We start from the raw sequence: 25,042 nt of genomic DNA on the forward strand, positions 1-25,042 counted from the left end.
CATCCCCTACAGGTATTTCCTCTCTGGCACAAAACCAAGTTTCTTTGCAGAGCCTGATATCTCCCAGTGCATTTGGAGATGGGTTCCTTATGCTCTTTGTGGCTTTCTCCAGGATCAATGAACACTGTGAGCCACAACCATCCACACACAGGGGAGCTGCTCCTGCCTTCATCGTACTGACTGCTCAGGGAGGTGAGTCTCACATGGAAAGGTTTACATTCAGCTCCACCTGCAGCAAGACGTCTGGTGACCCAACACACCTCCCTGCAAGCTGTGGCCTTCCAGCCTCCCACCGTCCACATACATCAGCTCCCTGATCTTGTCCTTCTTTGGCTCTCAGTTTCTTCTCTTCTGCACCTCTCTTGATTTGGTTCTTCTGCCCTTAGTTTTAACCGCTGGATGTGACCATCAGCAGAGCTGAGCACCCAAGAGAAAAGAGTACAGACCAGCGTGCACCCAGGTAACTGCACATCACATGTATCTTCTTGCACTACACCAGTCACCTCACCCCTCCTGAAGTTTGAGGGCTAAGAGCGCCTTTTAATTTGCTGTTGCTGACTGCAGACGGTACATTTATTCCTGGGATAATTGTATTAGGATTGTGTTCTGGCCGGTCTTTTGTCACTTTGATCCTATTCCCTATTCCCTTCTGCAAGGTCAGTAAGCCCAAAGCAGGTCAGTTAAATCAGCTGCTGGCACTACTTTGTTTCTTCCATCCTTTTGGAGGATCCTACCAGACATTAAATGTGAGTGCATCAAAATACCCCTGGTTTGTGCAGTCCCATGGCTGGTAGTAAGTGCTGCAGGCAAACAGCTGAAATATTCAGCCCAGAACAGCATTTGGTGGTTTATCTGCCTCATTTGGAAAACTACCTTAGAAATGCAGTGTATTTTGTTTGCTGTGCAAAATGCACAGCCAGTACCAACAAAAGATCTGTGGCTCTTTACAGAGCACTGCCAGATAGGAGAAAATCAGCATCCACCTCCAAACATCTGGTCCAAATTTGTGATTGCGCTCGCATATACCCTGTGCTACCAACAACTCCAGGAGATACCACCTTCCTTTTCTTATTCTTCTGGTTGTGTCAGCACAGTGGGCTGTGGTGCGACTCAGTGAATTAGAGCAGGGAAATGATCCAGCTCAGGGGGAAGAGAGATATTTGGCTTTTTGCATCAGCTTTTTGTCTTTTTTGGCAGGATCAGCTCCCTGGTCTGGTTCACAGCAGGCCTTGCAAACAGCTGTGCTGGCACAACTGAAGGAGAGGGAACAAACAAGGAAATGAGCTCTGAAATGATACTTTACCGTAAGCTAGGCTAAGACATGATGGGTGAATAAGCGAATTGCTCAAGGCAGGAGCAGAGGGGAGACAGGAGGAACGAGCATGTCCTTGTGCAGAAGGCATTACTCTTCTTTCATCACTCTTGGGCCAACTGGCCTCACTCCAGTCTGAGGATGGACAACTTTTGTTCTTAAGTTTGCTGAGTAGCACGTTTTTTATTTATTGTTTTAGTCTGGGAAATGCCTCGCCTGCTGCTGATTTCTCCGTGTTCGGCGAAACTCCAAAATGCCCTAATGGTGATTTACCAGCTGTTCTGAAGGAAAGAACTTGACTCTTGGGGGATGACATTTCTCGTGTTTGTCCTTAAGTAATTTTTGTGTAATGAGAGCACTTGAAAGCATGAAGATGGAATAAAAGTGGCTTAACCACCGGGTAATGACAGCACGTCATTCCCCTTCTTTGGTGACTGCATGGATTATAAATTCCTCAAGGAGAGGATTTTGCTGGCTTTGTAATTAAAACACACACCAGGCATTTCAGAGATACAGGGTCTATGACAGCCCGAAGAACATGCAGTCAAGTCCAACAAAACATTTAAGCATGAGCTTAACATTCAGATACACGCGTTGGCCCGCTGAAGTCGGTAGGGTTACTCGCGCTGTAACTGGAGATCCACCACAGTCATGTCTCCATCTGAGCTGGTTGCCTGATTCCCTTTACACCAAGTGGTGAGAAATGAGCATGTGCAGAGTGAGCTTTTCTGAACTGGTTTAAATGCTTTTTCCGGAGTGAGATAAGTGGCCTGCTAAGAGTGCCTGTTCCTATTTCATTGGGCTTGACAGAGCAGAGGTGATCTGCTCAGGTGGTATTATCCATGGCAGGCATCTGCGGTTAGACAAGACAAGCCCCTTGTTAGGTGTCTGGGATCAGGAAGTTACTTTGCATGTGGACAGCCCAATCCATAAATGCCTAAATAGGATTTTACACACAGTAGAAGCCCTGAGATAACTGGATTAGGGGACTGAATTCATTCAGCAGGTCCTGCGTTCCTAATGGCAGGAGAGGTTGCAGTGCATGAAATCACATAACATCCACTCTTCACCTGTATCGCTCCATATAGCAAGGGAAGCATCTTAAAATATCAGTCTGGTCCCGGTACACGGCAGTCCTTCTCAGGCTTTCCACTGTTGACTCAAAGGTTTTATTTTGATCAACCATTTCAGTTTTTCCTGGAGGCGCTTTTAATCTTTGCACAGTAACCTTTAAAAGTATAGGTTTTAGTGGCCTCTGTAATGATTTTCATTGCCTGAATGTGGAAGTCTGAGTTGTTCTGAGCGAAGAGATTAATTTAATTTTCCTAAACTGGAAATGGACTGAAAAACGGAGGGCTTCATTGACTTTTGTTGCTTGGCTCTCAGTGTGTGGGTAGAACGACCAGTGCAGATGAACTTCTCAGCCAGCAAAAGCCTATATATGTTCACATTTCCAGGGATACAAGTTCAGGAAGCTGTGAATAAACAATTTTAAGGAATGTTTTTGGCTGTTAGACTTGGCCAGAGGACGTTCCTATGCTGCATTGAAAACATCAGGATATGTTCTTCTAGAAGTGAATTACGAACAAATTCCTCATTTATCCCTGAGGTGACAGTCTTTTGCTGATATGTGCTTTCTCGAGACTAATAAGTTTTGAATGTTGGTGAAAAAAAAAATCAAAGTAATTACTTTATGTTCCCAAGCTAGTTATTTGTGTATGTGCATGTGTGTTTATCTCTTTCTGTCATGCTGCATTGCTAATGTTAATTAAAGGGAAAGGATTTTTTCTTTTTAGAAGTTTTTCTTCTAATCTCTACCTTTAGTGACTCTGGCCTCAGTGACGATACTTAGCCCATGATCAGTTAATTGTAGAACTACAGTTGCTTTAATTCAAGGTCTAAGTTTGGAAACTTCTGGCTGTCCAGCTGGAATAGGATCGTTTTGTTGAGCTAGGCTTGGAACTATTTAGAGTGGATGTTGATCCTCCTTGCAGACCCAGGTTTTGTAAGCATGTCCTGTTGGTGTAAATCCCAGTATTCAGCAGTGTCTTGTTGGTGGTGCAAAGAACAGGGTGGTCAGTATTTGATTTTTCTGGCCAGGCAGGATTTTTAGGGTGGGTATTTGTAGCAAAACTGCAAACAAAATCCAAGCTGTATGTTGCCAGCAGTGATACACCATGTCACTAACACGTTAACAGCTTACTGAGGGCTCCCTCACAAACTGGCTGAGGACATCGTATGGGTTCTGCTAGGAGTTCTGCCAGGTGTCCAGCCATGGCTGTCCCTCCCACCACATAGGGGCTTCTGTCTCTCCCTGCAACTCCGCCTTGAACTACATGAGCTTGAAAGTGGTCTCGGCACCTTCCCACCAGCTCCTCAGTCTGCACAGTATGAGAATCAGGTCTCAGTCTGGATCAGGAGACAAAATGACAAGTCACACCAGGGATCCAGCAGCTGCCAAGTTTAATGCAGTCTTTCTTGCCCTCTAGAAATCTGAAGTTGCTTCAAGCCTTCTACTGAAGGGTGAACTGAACACTGATATGTGTTCAGGGCCTGCCTGGGGTGATATTTGCCTTGGTTAAACCTCATACCATGATGCTGGTGTGAGACTGAAGGTCACCTTGTTACCATTTCTGCAGCCTGTCTTTCTGGCAGGTTTTCTCACACATTCCACACCTTTTTCTCTCATTCTGGTGTGCTTGACCATTGGGGCTGGGCAGCAGATATGTTATATATGGAGCAGTTTACAGCCAGGGCTGCAATCTAGGCTAAATAAATCTGCACTGATGCCTGTGTACAAATTCCAATCTGAAATCTCATTTCCAGGTCCACGTAAAGCAGAAAACGTCTGTGATGATACACTGCTGGGTTGAGCTGCAAAGGGGCTAGACAGGCTTTTGTTTGCGTAGACAGCAGCTTTTTCAGTTTGCTTGCTTTAAATCTGCCACAGGAGCATTTTATTGCTCACTTGAGTCCAAGGACCTTCCCCTCTTACCTCTGACTTGAACTTGCCTCTGAACTTCCATAGCTTTTGGGTGGCTAAATAGTCAGGTCTAAACCCATTTTTAGCATAGCAAGAGCCAGCTGATGCTGAAGCAGGTCTCTATCTCGAGTCCACTGACGACACTGATTCCAGCTGATGGCAGAGTGAAATGATCTCCATGTGCATGAAGCAAAGGAGATACTGTCTTGCCTAAGAACTAGCCCTGGAGAAAGTCTAGAGAAGGTGGAGTGACTTGGTCCCATCAGCTTTGCATGGCTTGCTGTGTGCAACAGTGTTAAATCAAGTGAGACAGGCAGATCGTCGAGCTGAACCTCTAGCGCGAGCTGAAGGATTTTGAAGCTTTGGGAGGAAATTCTGTGCAGCCCTATTAAATACTTGCAGAGCTCTTCAGGTCAGAACTAGGTGAGCTGGGAGGGAAAAACAAGCCAGGAAGGAAGAAGGCACCATCGTCACCGGGATGTGACACATCCTCCCTTTGATCGCCCTCTTCCAGGGACTGATTGCAGCATCGCGTTCACTGCCAGCCAGAAGGGCGAGCGACTCGCTGGTGTCTGCGCTCCAAGGGACGCTTTGAAATGAAAACAAAGTGTTTAGATGTTCAGACGTTGGCTCAGCGGGGAGTCTCTCTCCTTTGAGGACGGAGTCCAGCACGACAGCTGCCGGGAGCGCGCGCGAGGTTTCCCGGGCCCTGCAACGCACCGTCTCTGCAGTGACGCTTCGTCGCTCCCGTGCTCTGCGCCGTTTGTCTAAGTGACCAGCGCGGCAGGAAGAGGTGCCGACTGTGTTTCTCGAAGGCTCGATGTCAACGGTTGTAAATAGAGCTGCCCTCAGCACTTACTACCCGCCTGCGCTGTTGAAACGTGTGAAGCTGGCGGCTGTGGGAATTGTGTCGATGCTCCAGGTGTTAGGCTGTGACCGCGACCACAGCGGCGCCTTCCACACCCTCCTCCACACAGGCGTTGGTGGCCAGCCCTCGAGAGGAAGGACGATCCGCTGAGCAGGCAGACCTGAGCCGTCCGGACGCACCGAGGCAGCAACGAGCGGTGGTGGTGATGGCGACCTGTTAGCGGAAACATAGCATTTCTCCGTTCTCGCAGCGCGGTGGCAGGTGTCACCAGAATCGCCCGATGACATCCTGTAGCTTGACCTGCACGTCTGCGGGAAGGGCTGTCGTTCAGTCGCCACAACTGTTGCTTCTGCGTGTGCAGCCATTGCAGCATGGAGCTGCTCGGTTCTCCAGCGGAACAAAAGCAGACTGGCAAAAAAGGAGGATGGGCATGTAAAACCTCCTCCAGAAATCCAGCAAAGACCACGAGAGTTGGTAGCAGAGGTTTGTGGCGGTTTTTATAACTGTGGATGTGACAATAACGTCTCGAGGTGGAACTCTGTATGAAGTTATATTACAATTCAGTCTTTTATTATTTTCTATTATTATTACCATTTCGCAAACGATTGCTGTCTGGGGAGAAATGAGGAATGGGAAGAAGGAACACTGTTTTCGCTTTTAATTTAAGGTTATCATTCCCTTTGCAGCAGCAGCTGCAAATCAAGCCAGCTACAGAGGCAGCAGGTTCAGTGGACCCGCTGCTCACTTTGAGCAAGGGCCTCCAGGCTCACCTGTGAGTGGTGAGAGCTGGCCGGTGTTACGGGGAAGGTTCGCCAAGGAGAGGTGAAAAGAATGACAAGAGGAAGGTCATTTAAACTCTAGGTTACCAAGCAGATAGGAACGTAAACAGACATCAAGGGGTGAGAGAAGACAAGCTGGAAGTTTTAACTTGAATGAAGCATCTGATTAGGAGGAAGAAGGCTGGGTATCCTGGGGTGAGAAGGAAGCAGATCTTCAATTGCATCTTATCGTTCCTGAAGGGTCACATAATACCGTGGGGACGGTTTTGGTTTGAGGTGCTGGTCTCCCAGAAGGGTGTCTCTGTTGTCTGGTCTCGGGCTGTCCTGGTTGCCACTGTTACAAGTGAGGCCAGAATCCAGTCCCAGAGTTTAGGGTGGTCCTAAATGAGCTTCCAGAGTCATCCCACAGGAATAGATACCCCTGTGAGCATATGTGAATACAAACTCCGTGTTTGAGCTCTCCCATAACCCGCTTGGAGCTCCTGTTTGATCCTGACAGCCAGAAACAGCTTTTAGAAATTGCTTTCTGCCCCTATCCTTAAAACTGGCATCCACCTGGGCTGTCTGAATTCATACGCTGAAGGTGTGGTAGCCTGTTGGGAGCTTCCACTTAAATGCAGAGCAAACAGAGCTGTTAGAGAAAGGACAGGTATTTTAGAAAGGAAAGTTGGCATGAGACAAAAGAAAAAGTGCCAGGAAGGGGGGAAACCGTCAATGTGTGTAGAACAACCATCCCAGGCATTTGTCTGCAGCTGAAATAGAGGTAAATACTGGATTGTCAGCTGGAAATGTATCTCTATTGCCTAGCTCCAGCCTGCAAATGGAAGCAATTAGAAAAAATGTCCTGCCTCTTTCACAGTAGGCTGCTTCTTTCTGGCACAAGCCCCACAGATAGGAGAGATGTGCAGAAGTCCTTAAGTAGCAGATTGGTTTAACCTGTCAGTCAGATCTCATTAGAAACTGCAGTGCTTCATACCCAGTAATCTTGCTAGGAAGTAACAGATACTGGTGCCGTGCGATGTGTTTTCAAGAGTCACCACTCATCACTTTTCTATGCCACTGAAGTCATATCTTTCACAGATCTCTCTCTCTCTTAAATAGATTAAGCCAAGGTGCTTAGCATTTTAACCTGCTGATGCAGTGGCATCAGGGCAGAAGTGTTTCACTAGAAAGGTAAAAGCAGTCGGGGACAGCTGATGGGGGGGAAATATCAGTGTTAGCACCCCAAGGGGACATGCAGGGAAGTGACCAGTTCTGGAAAGGGAGGCTTTAAAGTGTCACTGTTGAGGACAGGAGTGAGGAGAGAGGAGCAAGCTGGGAGGTAGAAATGGCTCAGAGCCAATTCCTGCTAGAATATAGGAAGGAAGAAGAAAAACAAGCCAAGGCCAAAAGTAGCAGAACTGAGAGGACCAACAGGGTCAAGCCATGACAGTGATAGGGTTAGGGCAGAGGATGGTGAGTAGGATCCAGTGCCGGTCCAGCACAGAAACTGTACAGCAGATCTGGCCATGTCCCTGGCCAGACATGTCATATATGGAAATCTTTCCATGAACAAGAGCCCCAAGACATGTAACACATCCCTGTGGAGATAAGAGCACTTCTCGGGGTATCCCTGAGGCATCCCACTGGCTCAGCAAGACCCTAAAGGTGGTCAGGTGATCTCGAGAAACATCACTGTCCCACTCCTCTCTAGACAGCTGCTGTTGGTCACAGTCAGAGGTGGAATACCAAGACATGGACCTTGGCATGGCCCAGTCCAGTCATTCTTGCATTGCATGACAGTTCTCTGTTCACTGGCCTTCCATGACAGGGAGGAGCATGCTTACAGGATCCCTTGAGCCAGCTGCCCTGTGTGAGCACATTATAACATACACTGAACACATGTGCCAGCACATCTGCTCATCATGTGACGTGCTCCAGGCATGGGAGCCACGCTCAACTGCTTCAGGCTTGCGTGCAGCTTGAGGACCTTTGGTTGGCTTTGCTGCCCTTATTGTCGTCCTGGCGTGGCCTTCAGCCAGCACTAGTCCATTTCCAAAAAGCAGATTGTCATGCTAACATGGCTGGACTGCTTCTGCTACTTAATCCTGGCTTGAGTATCTATCTGTTGCCTCTGTCCTGAGCAGGTTCTATTCCCAGATTTACTGTGGGTGTGCTGAGTATGTGATTCACTTTCCAAGATGTAGTGCCATTTGAGAGACCCTGGGATAGTCAAGATATTTGGACAGGGCTGGCAGGTATGACGCAGGGACCACAGGAGACCCAAGCCCATCCGGAATGTCTTCAAAACATACTGGTATTTGGGCAAATAGAGATATGTGTCTCCATTTCCCTCTACAGTTAATCACTCTGTAGCCAGAGAGTCCCTTAATTCATTCACTCTTCTGATCTTTTGGACTGTTTTGGAATTTTGTGGCCAAACCAAGGCTAGTTGTGAGTCCTCTTCCAAAGCCATGTGTCCCTATTGTCCTATGGAAGAAAGAGGGTTTTCTACCAGCTGTACAAAGCCATGCATCCATCAAGCACTGTTGTTCCACCTAGTTAAAGTCAGTAGTACCTGTGGATGTGCCGGTCATTCTAAGCCCATGTTTTCTTCTTAGTAGATACGGTCTCTAACACTTGTAAACATAGTATCACATTGTCATGATTTCTTCCACTGTGTCACCAACAGAATCCAAGCTGGCCAAAAAAAAGTTCAGCGGTTATCATTCTGCATTTCAAATGCTGAGAGCTGAGGCTGAGGCTCACCAGGGGCAGCTGTGAATCTTCCTTTCTCATTGATGCTGAGGGACTGATGATTACAGCAATAATTTGTCCTTCTGCTAGGCAACTATTCTCACCCCTGGGGGATTTTCTATGGATTTCCATGCTACCTTTCTCTAGAGTAAGGCAACACTGATCAACACCCAAGGGAGCCACTGCCTTACAGAGAGAAGAGAGACTGCTGATCAGCCTATCTTCTGGCTCTGGGCTCTCATCAAGTTCTTGCTGGCTTTGTAGCTTTGCATGGGGACAAGTTGCTCTTAATGAGTTTTCAGCAGCTTCTAACCAGCAGACGAGCAGTCCCCCGCCCTTTTCTCCCTCTTGAAACAGTCCCATTTTTCATATTCAGCCGCCCCAATGTTTTTTACCAGCCCTACCATGAGCTTTCCCAGAAAAGGTTATTCGAGCTGAGTTGGATTTTGGATACTAAGGTGTGATCATCATAAATTGGTCTCTGACTTCCTTCCCCTGATAAGAAGGCAACACCCCAAAGAGGAACTGTGATTTTTGTAGCTAAATTGGAAAAGAACTGAGTAAAATGTGAGATGATTCTTCAGGTATGGAATGTGACTGGCTCCAGGGCACAAAAATACACCAACCTTAGTGGGGAATGCAGATCAGGCAATTCCTGTCTATCCAAGGTAGATCCTCTGGTGAGGCTGACATTAAAAATTCTGACTCAAATGCAGGAAACATGGAGTTAAGGAGGTGAATTATTGATTGAGCACGAGTATTACCATATCTAACAGATGGAGACTGTCTGAGAACATTTTGCAGAGTGGCATCTGCACTGCGCCTGATTGGCGTCCCTGAACTTTCGCACATCAGATGTAGAATATCAACACACAAACTCTGATGTAGCAATTAAATGTGTCCCGTAATGAACCTGGGCTTCGTAGCCAAGAGAAATCCACACGTGCAGGTGAACTGAAAACTTCAATTCTTGTTTTTTAAGAAGGCAGTAAAATAACTACACCCAGACCACTGTGTTTCAGTATATACATATGATGTCAACATATATGGATGTGTATCCTTGTCAGGAAATGATCTGCAGTGTCTAATCTCTTACTCAGATGTTACTGAAGGCTGTAAAGCTTGTCTTGAATTTTAAAATTTTCATTCCAGATTTGAGATCAAATAATACAGAAAGGATGTAAAACTCAAGTGACGTCTTATGTCACATAAATGCTTTAACATCTAAAGCTAAAGTCTGTCCCTTAAGTGCGTATTTAAGTCACATATCAGATGCATATTCCACGTTGTCATATGTGCAAAAGCAAAGAGAAGAGGAAAGGAAGTGCAAATAGTAGCAAGTTCCCTGCTTTCATGAAGACCAGCGTTGTATTATGAAGAAGAAGCGATATGTAAAATATATCTTTATTAAGTTACAGTGCCTTCAGACTCTAGATTGTTTTCATGAGCGCAATGCAGCTTGGTGAGCGGTTGTAAATTTTTGCCATCTGTTAACTGTTCAGTGCTTTCTGTGAAATCTATTCTCTCTCTCTCTGTTTTTTGTCTCTGGAGGGAGTTCAAAGGTTGAGACCAGTGGGGAAGCTGGTCCTGGGAGGTTACTAACATGGTACAGTGAGTGACAGCACAGGGATGCCTTTTACTAGGTTGTATCCATCCTTTGTGCACACAGAGGACTTCAGCCTGACTCCACAATCTTGACAGGCTTTCATTTTCTTAACCATAAAGCAGGCATAAAGGTTAATGCTTTACGTTTTCTGAAGTGTCTTGAGACATATCAATGAGAATTGAGAAAGGAGGTTAATAAATAGTACAAAAAACTACAGGTTCAGTTCTCACATAATAGTTCTTTGCAGATAATGTGGAAGTTCTGTGGAGTTAGAGAATGTTTTCTTGGAAAGAGATGAAAATAGTAATTCAGAGGGACTTCCCTGGTTTTGATGCCCATGAACTATTCTGTCAGTTTAGAAAAACTGCTGGGGTTCTCCCTTCACTCTATGTGGACTGACCTTGCTTCTAAGAAGCAGTGAGCAAAGGATTGCAGCTCCGAGATACTTCATCAGCAAGATATCAAGCCTTGCTTTTTTCATGCTGTGGAGGATAAGGTAGAAACCACATCTAGGCCTGCGGGTCTTGTCCTGCTATCTGTGAGGCCATGGTAAGTGGCCTGAAGCTGGTCCATTGAACCAAACTGAGCAGTATGTCACTGAGGTTGCCTTGATAATGCATACAAGTGCTAAGAGTTTGTGCGGGAGATCTAGTGAAGATCTGTTGGTTCAAAAAGTTGAGATGGTTGGAGGTAAAATTTCACCAAGAATAGCCAGAAGAGGCCACGGCTCTAGTGCACACAGCAGCCTTGGTGTTTGCTCTGGCTTGGGTGAATGTTCTTCCTTTCAGGAACAGGATAGTTCAAAAGGAGCTATTAAAAGTGACCTTCTTGCTTAGCCTAGTAAAACAATATCTCAGGGAGGCTATGGCTTCTCTGTAAATACATCAGTTACTGTAGGTTCATTAGAGAGGGAGGATAACACTTTAAACTAGAATTACAGCTACAAGAGCAGATGAGTATCAGCTTGCATAAACACATCCAGCTTGCAAATCTGAAAGCTTCTAAGCACCAGAAGTATCGTGAACTGGCATACTAGGTGTGACGAAATGTTCATTTGGCCAGTGGCCAACAGAGAGTGCTTGTCGAAGAGCGTTAAGGCTGGAAAGGTCTGGCAGACTGTAGTTCTGAAATAACTTTCCATGAGGAGTCATGAAAGCCAGAAGTTGAACTAGTCTTAGGAGGGAGCTTGCTAAAGTTACTGACAGTGTTATACTGACATGTTTGCCGAGGAGACTAGTTTGTGAGAGCTGAGACGGCTCACTCCAGTCCTGTGTTCCTCTGCTATTACTGGGACAAGGCATTGCTTTCTGGGTGTTCTGTGTTAGCTGGAAATCTGACTGGGAATTGTTGGGATATGCATAGCCAGCTTCTCTTTCCTGAATCTTCCCAGTCACCACCGCTTCCTGTGAGGAAATGCAAAATTTCCAACATGTTGCACCTAAATATTCTGGTTAGTTAAAGCTGAGCAAAGCCCTTAACTTCTTCATCCAGGAGACTCTTCGGTCCACATTCAAGGCCCCTACTTCTAGCCATCTAAAAGTTTGGCATTTAATTCATGCCAGTTCGTGGCCTTCTTTATGGTAACCAACCTCTATAGGAAAATTCATCCAACTTATATTAGCCATCTATTTTAGTGCAGAAAGAATTGTCTTCTGAGGTTGCCTGTTGCTCTTTGTTGAATACAGAGAGACTCTGGATGATTAGAGTAGACTAGATTAGACATGCAACTTCTGCGTGGCCTCAGAGAGGAAGGATTTAATCGACTCTTTTCATTCATCCTTCTTGCATCGTGGCTGTTTTAGGTGCACCTTTACTTCACTCCACCTGTTGTACATCCACAGGTGGAGATCATTGCAGTCAATCCTCTTGAATCTTGGTGGTGGTGCCTCCTTGTCAATGAGCCAGTGGATAGCGCTTGAGGCTGCTACCTGGCTTTGTTTTACTGGTTTTGCTAGACCTATGTGCAGTGTACAGCAAGTGGGGATGTGGAGGACACTTCTTCAGTCTCAGAGGTTTCTTGGCTGGCATGAGGTAATGACACTAGACTGTGATACCAGGAGAAGAAATGATACTGCCATGAGGCAGGTGAATCCAAGAAAAGGCTGCAGGAGAAGGAGCAACTTTTTCAACAAAGAGATGACAACACACCATTTTTGGTGTCAACACGGCCACAAAAGCTCTTTTTCCTGATTTTTGAAACCACTGCAGTATTCAAACCAAATGAATCCAGGACAGCTGGAATCAAACTGTAAACTGGGGGTTTCACAAATTTTTGGCAGTTTGCCTGAGTCCTACTAGCAGTTCAAACCTCCTTTGAAGAGTCAAGCCTGGCCACCTTCTACTACAGGTAGACACTGACTTGACGGACCTAACCATTTCCTATTTTTGCTGCCTGTTGTGCTTCGGCTGCCCATTAGCAAGCAGATCGGATAGGATGTGTCCTTCACCCATCAGTAACTAGCACACAGTCCTGTCTGGCTTTATTAAAAACCAGGGAACGTGCACCGCTGCGCATCTCGTCGCTTACAGCGTCGGGCTTCTGCGTACAGTTCCAAACCACTTGGTCCTAAATAAGGTTGGGTTTTTGCCACAGTAATTGTTGTTCCCAAAGGGTAGCTAAAATTGTATTATTTTTGCTGACTGGAGCAGTCTTTGCAGTGTTTTCCATCGAACTGCTGACTCTCTCTTCTTTACGGCTACATTCATTTCCACATCTCCTCTCGTTTATGCATGAGGCAAGGGGAAAAATTGTTTAATATTCTTTATAAACTCGCATATGGTTTAGATATTTTCTTCTTTTTACTATATGCAGTAAAAATGCAAATGTGTGTGGCTTATTTGCAAATGCTGGCATTAATAACTGATATTTAAACAGGATGGATTAGCACCTCTCCTGATATATTGAAAAGATTTTTTCCAATCATTTGCACACTCAAAATCAATTTTAATACAACATGTAAATTGAATTTAATTTTTTTTATATAAAATTGCACTTATCTGCTTGAACCATTAAATTTACTATTTAATATGTACTTTCCAGCTCACTTGGTTAGAATTTCATTGCTCTTTATCTGTATAAATTTAATTAGCCTTGATATCATCAGTATATTATAGAACTAATTAAAGATTTAGATAAGTGCTGAGGGTGCTTATTTAATACCCTATAAAGTTCCATTTGGAGAACAAGAAATTCTGTCCTTCATTATGTCAGCCGGTGAGGAGCTACAAGGAGTGTCTCAGACATTGTTTTTGAAAAATTACTTAATGGGTATTAATGGATTTATCCTTCCTTTGAAAAGCCTTGTAATTACTGTGTATCGTTGCACAGTCCAAGGGTGGCTGCAGTCGTTCGTGGAACGGTTTCTTAGACGAGACGTGAAGAGCGACGTTCTCCTCTGCGGTGACACCGGGTGACGCACAGAGATCCCCGTTTGTCCTGTCCGAGTCACAAGTGACGAACCGCAGGAGGAAGGCGAAGAGAAATAAGAAGGAAACACTAAAAAAAAGAAAAATAGGGAGGACAGGGCTGAGCAAGCGTCAGAGTGAAAAGGAAGAGAGAGTAAAAAGGTTTTTAGGAAATCTGCAGTTCTGCACTTATCTTACCTTTTCCTTCACTAATTATCTCAGCGTTTTACTGATGTTTTAGCATCTGTGTTTTACATACAGAGTAGGAACAGAGAGGAATCCAAGCACTTCAGTTATGCAGGCAGAGCTGCACCCAAAGGTGTTTTTTCTTCCAAAAATAGCCATTAAAATGAAGCTGCTAAACCTGTATAGAAGCCAGCGCACAAGCAAGCTGATTTGTCTATAGTGTTTTGTACTCAGAGATTCAGTCAATGCCTTTGTTGTTTTACGTTTTATGTTTTAAAAGACAAATAATTGTTTTTTATAATTTGGATATATTTAGTTAGCAGAGCTTACTTTTTACCCTCTTAAATAAATAAACCTAGATTTCCTACCTGGCTGCATGCCCTGTTTAGAGAGTTCTGCACTCTGGAGTCAGTGTCCAAAAGAGAGCAAAGGACTGATCAAGGTGCCAGGACTTCCCATCTCTGTTTTTCACCTTGGGCAAATTCTGGCTGTAAAAAAAAAAAAAAAAAAAAAAAAAAAAAAAAAAAAAGAAAAAAAAAAGAAAAGAAAAAAAGCTAATGCTCTCCTTACATCACAGCCTTGATCCATATGTTTATTAAAGGCTGTGATTTGCAGAGGTACCGCAGGAGTGCCAAGTATCATTATATTGTAAATTCACTTTTATTTCTTCCTTTTGCATTTTATTGTCTTTACTGAGCCATTTCACGTCTTAGATGTTTGCATATTTTAGCTTCTTAAGTGCATACTTTTTATGTTCTTGACACTCTTGTCCGGTAGGAACGCAGCTCACAGTCGTCCGCGTTCCCCGCGCTGGATTGCGCCACGCGGTGCAGTGTGTTGCTGAAGGAGCTGAGGTTGACTAGCACAGCAGTAACATCTGTAACGGAGACACCTAAACCAGCGTGAATTCCCTCAAAGCACTTTGAGTTTTTCTGGAGGCAGGGAATGAACGTTACTGTCGTCGTCCCCAGAACTGACCCAGGTTAATTAAAAATCAACAAAGAAATCAAAAAATGATGATCAGGATTTACATTCCCATTGGAATAGTCTCCTGAGGGTAATGATATTCTCTGATATGTTTTAATGCTGTAATTGCATGCAGGACGTGAAGAACACAGTTTAAGGGCAGTGGTTATTGACTGAATATATGATACAGGAGATATTTTCCATCCCTAGTTTCCATATTGTTACTGTCAGCTCCCAAAAGGGAAGAATAACCAGCGTTCGTACTTGTAGGCTCTTGCTTGCTTTAAAATGCTGATCACTGATGAATGTATGCAAACATCATTCCAGTCTTTATGAGGTGCAGAAATTACAGTAATTGTTGGTTTCTATGAATTTTCTTTTGCTTGGCATTTCAAGTCTTGAAAACTTGCTTTGCAAAGTCATACATCCTAAGACTCTCTCCTGCCCCATCTCCCACAATCTCAACGCTGCCCTCATTTCTTTCCTTTTCCCACCTCGGCCCCTCGTGCTCCACAGGCAGAATAGCCCATTTTGGGGGGCTTTGCTTCTCTTCATTCAAGCTAGTCCTGAAAATCCATTTTGTCTGCATTACATGAATTGAAGATTGCTCCTTTCTTCTCCCATCTGCCCTGTTTGCACTCACTTCTCTGCATATTTAAACATAATGTTTCCACCAAGGTGTGCATGTATCAAAATTGAGTGACTTTACAACTGCAGCTTTGGTCTTTTTTCCTCTTCACCTGCCTGTTCATTCCACTCTGTTGTGGGATTTTTTTTTTTTTTGGCCTAGATTTAGCTTCTAAGTGCTTCATGCCTAATCTTTTTATTTCTTATTGGAGTACCTGAGAGATTTTTGGGTGTTCTAAAAGTGGCTCCCTAATCTCCAAAAAGGGAGGGAGATAAGGCAAGCAATACTTTCCTTTATTCCTTTTGGATAAGTGAGCACCCAGATCTGAGTTCTTGCCAAGTGAATCGATGTCCCTGTCTTTGCATCGTTACAGGCTAGGCATCCACCTATACAATGTATGAAAAATTAAAGAGAGATCCCTTGCCCTGAAACATCATAATATTCATCAGAAGGTCCTTCTCTTAAGAAGAGATCAAATAATTCTCAGGGAAATCAGAATTTAATTTTGAATTCACCTGGCTATCTTCTGAAAAACTTTTTTGCGTGCAGGCCACGGGTTACAGGTTAGCATTAGCATTTAAATGGAGAATGGTATTAATAGCCCTCAGAGGAGCTTGTCTCATCCTGATTGCCTTTTCAGAGGCTTTTTCTAAGTGAGAAAGCCTCTTTATTTTTTTCTCTTTCTCCAAGGATAGAGTTCAAGAGACCATATTTTTGATACTATGTGCTGAAAATGCATCCTTGTTGAAATGGCAACTTGCTGGCAACTTGCTATTTAGTTTTGAAACTGAAATTATTAAAAACAGTTCTATGTGTTGATTGGCATCTTCTGTCCTGATTTGCCAGTGGGGATGGTTTCTTTGATCTGGAACAATTTCCACCTCTAATATTTACCCTCCTGAATTTGCTCTTAGTACAAAGATGTTCTTCATATGACTGCAGAGCTTTGTGGGCCATACTGCTGAAGTCAGCAGAAAGAGTTCAGTTGTCTTTGGGCTTTGGCTTGGGCTTCACTTGCTCCAAGGCAAGTTTTTTGTCCTCAAAAGCCTGCCGTAAGAATTCAAGGGACATTTCAGAAACTTTGGACCCAATCCCATTGCCCTGAATGAGAGGAACAGGTCATAGTTGTCTGGCTTGGTTGACCACCAGGACATGAGAGGAGGACTAATCGCATGAATGAGCATTGTAGCAGTGGATTTTTTTAAAAAAAGAGGAGAGTAAATCTTTGTCGTGCAAGCAATAAAACTAATTTAGCATCCAGTATTAACAGTAGAAGGATTTCCCTTATGGCATCATCTTCACTTCATCTTTGGATGCCTAAATCAGTCCTTCACTCCTCACTCTCCCAAAATAGGGCTATATCAGCCCTGAAACTGAATGTTAATGGAGGGTTTGGCCAGGCTTTTGCAATCCTAAAAAGCCAAAGGCTCAGAGTCAGATTAATGTTTCCTTCCCCTTGTAGAACAACAGCTGCTGGTATTTCCATAGGAAAGCAAGAGAGGGGCTCCGTAAGAACTTGCATCGTGTTTATATGTATAAGAACTGCCATATCGAATTAACTCAACAAGCCTCGTCTACACTTTTCAAGTTAATATAAATAAATAAAAACTGTGCAGGTAAGCACACAAACACCAATAACACGAGTACTTCCCCGATGAGCTGAGTCAACCAAATCACTGTGTTCCCATCAGCAGCTTTCTTGACTTCATTTGCAGCTGAGCAAAGATTTGTGTGATCAGCTTCGATCTGTTCTCTTCTTACCCCAAATGAGAGCTGGGAGGATCTTACTACTCAGGTGATGCTAACAGCCTGGTTAGGATTAACCAGCTTACATGTACTTAGCTGCATTCACGTGGAACCAGATGAAAGGCTAGGAAGCAATTTTTGTTTATTGGTTAGGTATGTTAATCCTCTATTATTATTTATTAACCTGTTTGTCAGATGATGGAATCAACTTTTGATAAATATTAATTCTTCTCCCTGGTTTTACATCTCAAGATTAGAAGCAGTTTGGCAGCATTTCACTGAAGAGAGATCTCCCTCAGCCGTTGTCCATTTATTTCCCCCACCCCTTTCCCAACTTGCTTTTCTCAGCCTCCTCTTGATAATCAAAAGAGCATTTATAATGGCAGGGACATATACACTTCTGAAAGTAAAATGAAGAGCCTAAATAAAAAATCAGAGAACAAGAGGCTCATCCGCCTCACTCTTTCATATTTCATTATTTGATAACATCAGAAGATGAGTCCATCAGAACTGCTTGGGCGAAGGCAAACAGGAGTGCGTCTGATCAATATTTATTAATACTTTCAAAGACAAGGGAGGCAAAGTTGAGCAGACTTCGTAATGGAGCGAATAATCACTCATGCAAATAGAGCTTGGCCAGAGGCAATGCCATGCCAAAGCGGCAGGTTTTTAATTGTACTCAATTAAAAATGCATACCTCTCGCTCGCTCATGGTCTCATTCATTCTCCTTTTTTTTTATTTTGTAGGAAATTTTTAATTAAAAAATAATCTGATCTTGAACAGAGTGACAGGTGAATCCTGTGTTTATTCTTCTGCAGTAATCCAGGATTTGGGACAGGCTAAAAAGGAAGGCAGCTGTAAGGACAGGGGGTAAAGACAGTCTCACACTGCTGAGCTTGAATGATGGTTGGTCAGTGCCGTAAGCAGAGGGGTTTTAGCGTCTCAGAAAAGGGATGTAAAGTTGGCTTGGTCACATGTATGGCTGGCCGGTCCTTGCACTTCATCATCACAGCCAGCCAGAAAAAATAGGGAGGATTGAGGAGGAGAAACTCAGGGACATGCCCCCGAATGTGGCTGCTTGTCTCTTCTCCCTCATGGCCCCTTGCCGCAAAGAAAAATCAAAGTACAGAGTCTGGGCAGGGATGGAGATGTTCTGGAAAGCTTTCTAAAGGCACTTCTCTTGGAGGAACTGGAAACTGTTCTCTCACGTTACAGGCAAAACAGATAGCACAGCCACAACCTCAGGTTGTGGGTTTTCTATCCAGTGCACACTGTTTAATTTTGGTCATGTTTGAAATTTTCTGAGTTTAATATGTGCCCCAAGGGGAAATAGGAACATTTGACTTACAACAGTTTGTGCATTTCTGAGAATGTGATTGTGGGAAGATGTAAGTAGGAGGGCTGTATTCTTGCTCTTTCTTGTGTTAACATGGTTTGTCACCTTGGGAAGGTCGAGAGTCCCATGCCTTGGAGCAGAGACTTGCCCTCTCTCAGAGGGAAATTGCCCTGTCTGCAACATGCCCTTTGCCATCTTGTTGAAAACCTGGCCAGAAGGTTTTTGGCTTTTGGCTTAGGTAAAAATCTCCTTTCACATCAGCTCAGCATAACATCTCTAAAGGTGAGCAGTGTTTCCTAAATCTAAGTGTTTGCCTTGGCAACTTTACTGGGGTTTTTTCTCCCCATTGTGTATAAAACCGTATTTGAGCTATCACCAATATTTTTGAGTAAATCTAATATTAGATTTCTGACTCTGCACAGAAGCATCTTTATAAGTGCTTTAATATTCTAAAACATTGAGGCTAACAGCAGCTTCTGGAAACTTTGGGGTTCAGAGGACAAGCCATACATCAAGGTACCAGAGCCCACTGGTAGGTAGCTGCCACTCCAATTTGGGATCTCAGTTTCTGCAGCATCCCAGATACAACTATTAACCAATAGTTCAAGCCAAGTTATATTGCCAAGTTCAAGCATAAGGGTTATAGGGCTTAATTACAGCACAAGAGGGAAGCTGAAATTAAAACTTGAGACCTATCTTTAGACCACTGAACCACAGGACTTTATCAATCCCTGCCTTTGCCTAGATATTCCCTCAACTGTGTTAGCTAAGAAGAAGCTCTGTTACATGGCCGAGAGATTATAGTAGTGCCAGTGTTATGAAAGAGGACGAGTCTGAGTGTGTGCCGTGCCTGTTGCCTGCCTCTGCATTGCTGCTTCTGGAACTGCATGAGACCTGCTATTTTTTGTTCCTTACGTGCCTACCTGCAAGAGGAACCAAGATGAAAAGAAAAACTTACCCATCAGCGTGGCAGAAGGTGGTTTAGATGCACAGGCCTGTGCTGTAGTGTGCTCCTGAGCTAAGCTGTGTTCTTCTGTTTGAGAGCTTTGCAGGGAGTTCTCCGCGTGTGTCCCAGGGGAGTGCCCAGGTTTTCCCAGTCTGCCGGCATTGCAGTGTTAGCATCGCTAGCATTACATGGATAAATCTGTTCTGGTGACTGGAGATGAGATTTGGTTTACTGTCCCGCTCCCCAAGTCCACTGCTGAGAAATATTCTCCCAAAGTCTCATAGCTTTTCCTAGTGATGTTTTTCTCAAAATATCACTTTTTATAAAAAAGATTCAGTGCCATGGCTTTCCAGGGGACCAGGGCAGCCCTGCAAAATGCTTCTCGCCTGAGCTATGTTATATGTTTTCAGTCCCTGTGTGAAACACTGGCCTCATTCAGCACCATCAGCATTGCAGTCTAAATGAGTAAGAGCTGTAAACTCTGAGGGGAGTACAGCAGTAAATCACATAATGTCACGGGTTGGCATAGTAGCTTCTAGGGGACAAAGCGCTTGTCCGTGAATCATGCCATTGGGTTCTCATCACAGATGCAGCCCCTGAAATCAGTAGGTGCAGCTGGGTGACTCGACGTTATCCAAAGTTGATAGCAAGTTTATAGCTGCGCTGCTCGTAGAGATTACCTAAGTGCCTTCTGCAAATACCAAGGTGGTGTAAGGTCTCCTCATCCTTATCTATCTACCTGCCTGTAGAGCTGTACAAACTAACTTGAATCCTCTTCTTACCAGGTAGCAAGTCAGGGGATTTTAGGGTTCCCTCAGATCGAAAGTGCTATTTAACAGCTTGTTTTCAGGCAACCTGAGTGGGTTTCTTTTCTTTGCCAAGGGAAACATTTCCACTGCGACAGCTGCCTACCCCCACTTCTGAGGGGACCGGTGTGTGCTCGTACCGAAGACCCACCTCACACTCCCCTACGGCTTTCTACAAGAGTCATGAAGCTTAGCTGGTAATCTGGTCCTCCAGCCCTTCAGCTACAGGAGTTTCACAATCTGCTTCTCAAATGCGTGGAGCCTAACAGCTTATTTGTTTTTTCAGCTTATCATTTGTTCCCAGAAGCCGTTTTTCATTTGTTTCTTGTGCCTTCTATGTCTGTCTTTCCCTGCGTATGCACACTCCCTTCTTTCCTGACTGTTGACTCCAAATCCTTGTCCTCTGAACTGATGATTTTGGAGTCCTCTCCCTCTACCTGACCCTTGACAGCAGTTATGTTGGTGCAGGCTTTGAACCACAGGAGCAAATTCTCAGATCACAGCATCAGGTGTTGTCGTGAAGGACACAGAGGAGACAAAAATACAGAGCTCTGAAGCACAATAGCCTGGCCAAGCTGGCATGTGAGATTTGAGCCACTCCAAACATGTGGTTTTGCCACAGATGGTTACAGTCATTGCTGCAGTGACTTGCATTTTGCTGGCATGCTGCATGCTGTAGAAGGGCACAGTTAAGCCAGACCTGAGCTTGCAGACTACAGAACAAGAGGAATTTAATAAGCACCTTTCCCCTGTTTGCCCTGATTTCTATTTTAATACATTCAAAAAACACAGAGAGGGAGCTTATAACTTTTTGTAGAGCCTCTACTCATGGGTTTTAAATAATATATTCCACAAAAAAACTAAGGGTTGGATTTTGGTCTGTCCTTGTCCTCTTAGAGGAGCCTGTGGGAGTGATGCAGGGATTGCTTTTCAGCTGCTCCAGCCCATCTCTGTCTTGCCTTGCTCTGCAGCCAAGAAAGTGCTGGAAGTTACTGCAGTTGGTTGAAATAAGCCCGTGCTGCCATGAGATGGATGCAAACAGATCGGGATCTTTTCATTTGTCCTTGCCTGAGCTCTTCACACCCTGTTTCTTTATAAGGTTCTGTAACATCTGTGTGAAGATAGAAAGCTGAGCAGTTCCTCTAGAAAACTTTCCATCCTTACACTTCTGTTGATACCCCCAAACAGACCTAACCCCACCACCAAACTTCACTGCTTACACACTGCAGTGGAGCAGGATGCAAGAACCTTCCCCTTATCCCCGACGGTGAAGGAGCTGCCCAGCATTGGGATCCCCCCTGCCTAAAGGAGCTTTGTAAAGCATTACGTTTACACAGCTCCCTCTAGGCAGGACACCATCTCGGTGCTCTCCAGACTAGAGACCCTTGATACCATATCTTCCTTCTTGGTACAGAAGGCGAAACTGAGACACGGAGCATGGCTACATGAATCGTAAAGCCTTGCCAAGAAGCCACAAAAGCTCTATATAAAGGGCAGCAGAGTCCGAATTCCCCTTCTGCTGCCTGATCCCTATGCAGCCCTTTTCCAAGAGTCATCGCTTTGGTTTCAAGTCCAATCAAGTACTATGAAGAAAGGAGAGATGAAAAAAAATCTCAAAGGCCCTAGCAGCTATCACTAATTTTATCTCTTCTACCTTTTGTGTGGAGCCAGGGCAAAGAATCCAGCTCTCAGAATTGCCCCCACTGATTCTCTGGCCCGGTAACACATCCACCCTTGTAGTAAGTCATCGTTTAAATCTGCTTCCTTGGAAATCCATCCATTCACTCATGCCACCTAACATTAATTTAAACCAACCTGCTCTGCAGTCTCTTTATTATGCTATCACCTCATATGATCTTTTACTTATTAAAAGAGGCAACTAGGCTCCTGGCACAAATTTTGTTTCGCATTATTTCATGTTTTTCTCTCAGACAGCGAGTGTTTCAGTAGCGTTGGCTGTCTCTGGAGTTTCGGGCTTGGAGCTTTACTATGGTCTGTGTTAGCATCTCTCTGCAAGAGGGGGTTTGTTAAGGACAAAACTCTGCTTCCCTTAACTATTTGACTGCTTCCCTTTCCTGAAGGCTCCTGTCCTTACGGGCTGAATGGCTAGATAAACACCTGCACATCACTATCTATATATCTATGTATGTCCATATACTGCCATCTACATGCTGATTACCAAGCAGTAACATTTTGGCTGACACTAGCTGCTAGGGAAGAGGATCTCTCAGTTCTCTGCAGTCTGTGTGTTTAGCTGAGTGTGGAGGAGTGGGGAGAGCAGAGAGAGTGTACTATATCTTCATGCTCTCTTTGTGTAGCACCTGCCACAATATTCTCAGCTCATGGCACTGCTGAATAAAGAGTAATAGTTGATAATATTGTACAGAAATGAAGGGCTGTAGCCTCAAGCAACAGTACTCACCATGGTGTTTCTTCTGTTTGCAGACAGTATTATGAAATGCTCTACAACACAGCAGATGAGCTCTTAAACCTCGTGGTGGATCAAGGGGTGAAGTACACAGAGCTGGAATACATCTATGCCCTGAACTTACTGCACCGGAGCCAGACTGGTGTCGGAGACCAAACCACCCAGAACATGAGGCTGCAGCGGCTGAAGGAGATCATTTGTGAGCAAGCTGCTATCAAACAGGCCACCAAAGACAAGAAAATCACCACAGTGTAATCTGCTCCAACACTTGTCTTTACCGAGCAGCAGCGACTGTCAGGTTGCAGGTCTTACGTTCTGCATTTCTGTTATAATTAATGGCAAAGCATGTATCTTCTGGGTGGCATACTAGCAAGAAGGGAAATGCCATCTGAGATTTGATTTGGGGGTTGTTTAAGGGGTTTCAATGTGTTTCAATTGCATGATTATGCAATGCTTCCTTGACATGTTCTCCCAAGAGTGATGGCATTGCAGGAGGAACCATCATCCTGGTGGTGATGGGATGGGGGAGTTAGCTTTGCTCTGTTGCCACTGTTTTGCCTTGAGATGTAAAGCAAGCTGCTGTCTTTGGTGGGGTGGGTAAAGAGAAGGATTCATACTGGCTTAGTCCAAGGTCTTCAGTGGAAGTTCAAACCACACTAAAGTAAAAGGCACCATGATACTCAAGTGCAGATCTGTTGGTAGCATGTGGGATCTTGATGGTTTTGAGGCTATTTCAGTGACATTGCTGCATGGGAAGCCTGTTTCAGCTCTGCCAGTACTATTCCCAGAGTTGGTGCATTTATTTTTCTGCTGTTTACCCTGTAAACAGATCTAGTTGCTCATTCCTTTGGATAGTGATAAACCAATTCACCTAGTAGGAGGTAACATGGGGACCACTCGTTTCCACTTCCATTTTGTCACTGTGACAGAGCTGTATGGCATCAGTTTCTGTAGCTCATACTGCACTGGATGATGGTGGATGTATGAGAAAATTACAAGTATGATAGTAGAACTTAATTCTGTTTTTCTGAATATATCTTTTGAGTCATCCCCAGCTCAAAAGATACTAATCCTCATTGCCATTAGATGTACTGGAGAATACATGGGCTTATGTAGCTCAGCACTAATGATCAAGGAGAGCAGTAGGAGAGCAGATCCCAGCTCTGCAGTGTGAGGCAAGCTCCTCACCACTGCTTCAGTCCCCATTTCTGCCCTGCCTTGACTGTTCACTAAGGCTGCTGAGTTTATGCCAACCATCAGAACCAAGAATACACTGCACATATTTTTAGGGTAAACTGCTAATCCAGCTGGGTTTCATATCCTATGATTGGTTCTCTCTGATCTGTACAACTGCTTGTGCATCAATCTTGAAACTGCAAAATTAAAGAATGTTTAAAGACTCCTCAGAGGCTCTTGTGGGTTTTGTTTATTTGTTTGTTTGTTTTTATTATTGTCCTCTGCGGTTACATCTGTGTGAAAGTGATCTTTTGAATCCTTCAATCCAACCACCTACCACAGGCTGACTGGACAAGAAACTTCTCAACCTCCATATTAAAAGCAGAAACCAGTAGTTCTAGTTGTCAGGAATCTTCTTCTGATTTCAAGCCTGATTCTGTTTATGAAGCCAGTTTTCTTCTGCCAATATTGGTCATTAAATATAATAGTTCCTTTTCTTCTCTGGTATATTTACAGACATTATGTTTCTCCCCCTTCAGCCTTTAAGCTAAATAAACCAAGTTCCTTCTACTTCCTACTTGTCTCCGTCTAAGGTCCTCTTAAGTAGTATGCTAAGATATATAGCAGCACTAGATCCTAGGCCTTACTTAGTGCCTGTGAGCTCTCTCTCTCTAAAGAGGAGCTCCTCACTCATCCAGTCCTTTGGCAGTGGGAGAAGAGTAATGACAGAGTAACATGGGTGAGGCTGAACAGCACTGTCATGGTAACATGTATGATGATATGGGAGGTTGCCAGGGTCACACGTGCGATTCATCTGCCCCAGTATACAAATGCACTGCAGCAATGAGAGAGTTAAAACGGGATGTTTCTCATCCAGAGATGAGAGGATGGAAAAGAAACTGTTCGGTACATTTAAGACAGTGATTTTAGATTTATTGTGGTATAAAGGTGATGCGTGAGGAGCTTTGAATTCAAACTGGGCTGCTGTAGGCTAAAGCAAGACTATTTTTGATTCTTCTCATCCTTAAAGCAATTACTTAATTATTTGAGGCTCTGCTTCATCTTTACATGGTTGATCTTAAGCTTCGCAGTCCATGTTTTCCACCCACTGAGCAACTGTGCCAGTGGGGGCCG

General features: G+C 44.3%; 1 protein-coding gene across 1 annotated transcript in view; it reads left to right on the forward strand.

Annotated features, from left to right (window-relative positions):
* The window catches only part of EXOC4 (exocyst complex component 4), a 370,959-nt gene extending 346,825 nt beyond the window's left edge, over positions 1 to 24,134 (forward strand). Inside the window, exon 18 of the mRNA XM_085299740.1 lies at positions 22,750 to 24,134. Coding sequence (XP_085155866.1) covers positions 22,750 to 22,987 — 238 coding nt within the window. The 3' untranslated portion in view covers positions 22,988 to 24,134. The remainder of the gene's footprint in view (positions 1 to 22,749) is intronic.
* Positions 24,135 to 25,042: the final 908 nt, after the last annotated feature.

This window comes from Rhea americana, unplaced genomic scaffold (assembly GCF_003343005.1).
Source record: "Rhea americana isolate MKP2758 unplaced genomic scaffold, rheAme1 scaffold_1, whole genome shotgun sequence".
NCBI lineage: Eukaryota > Metazoa > Chordata > Aves > Rheiformes > Rheidae > Rhea > Rhea americana.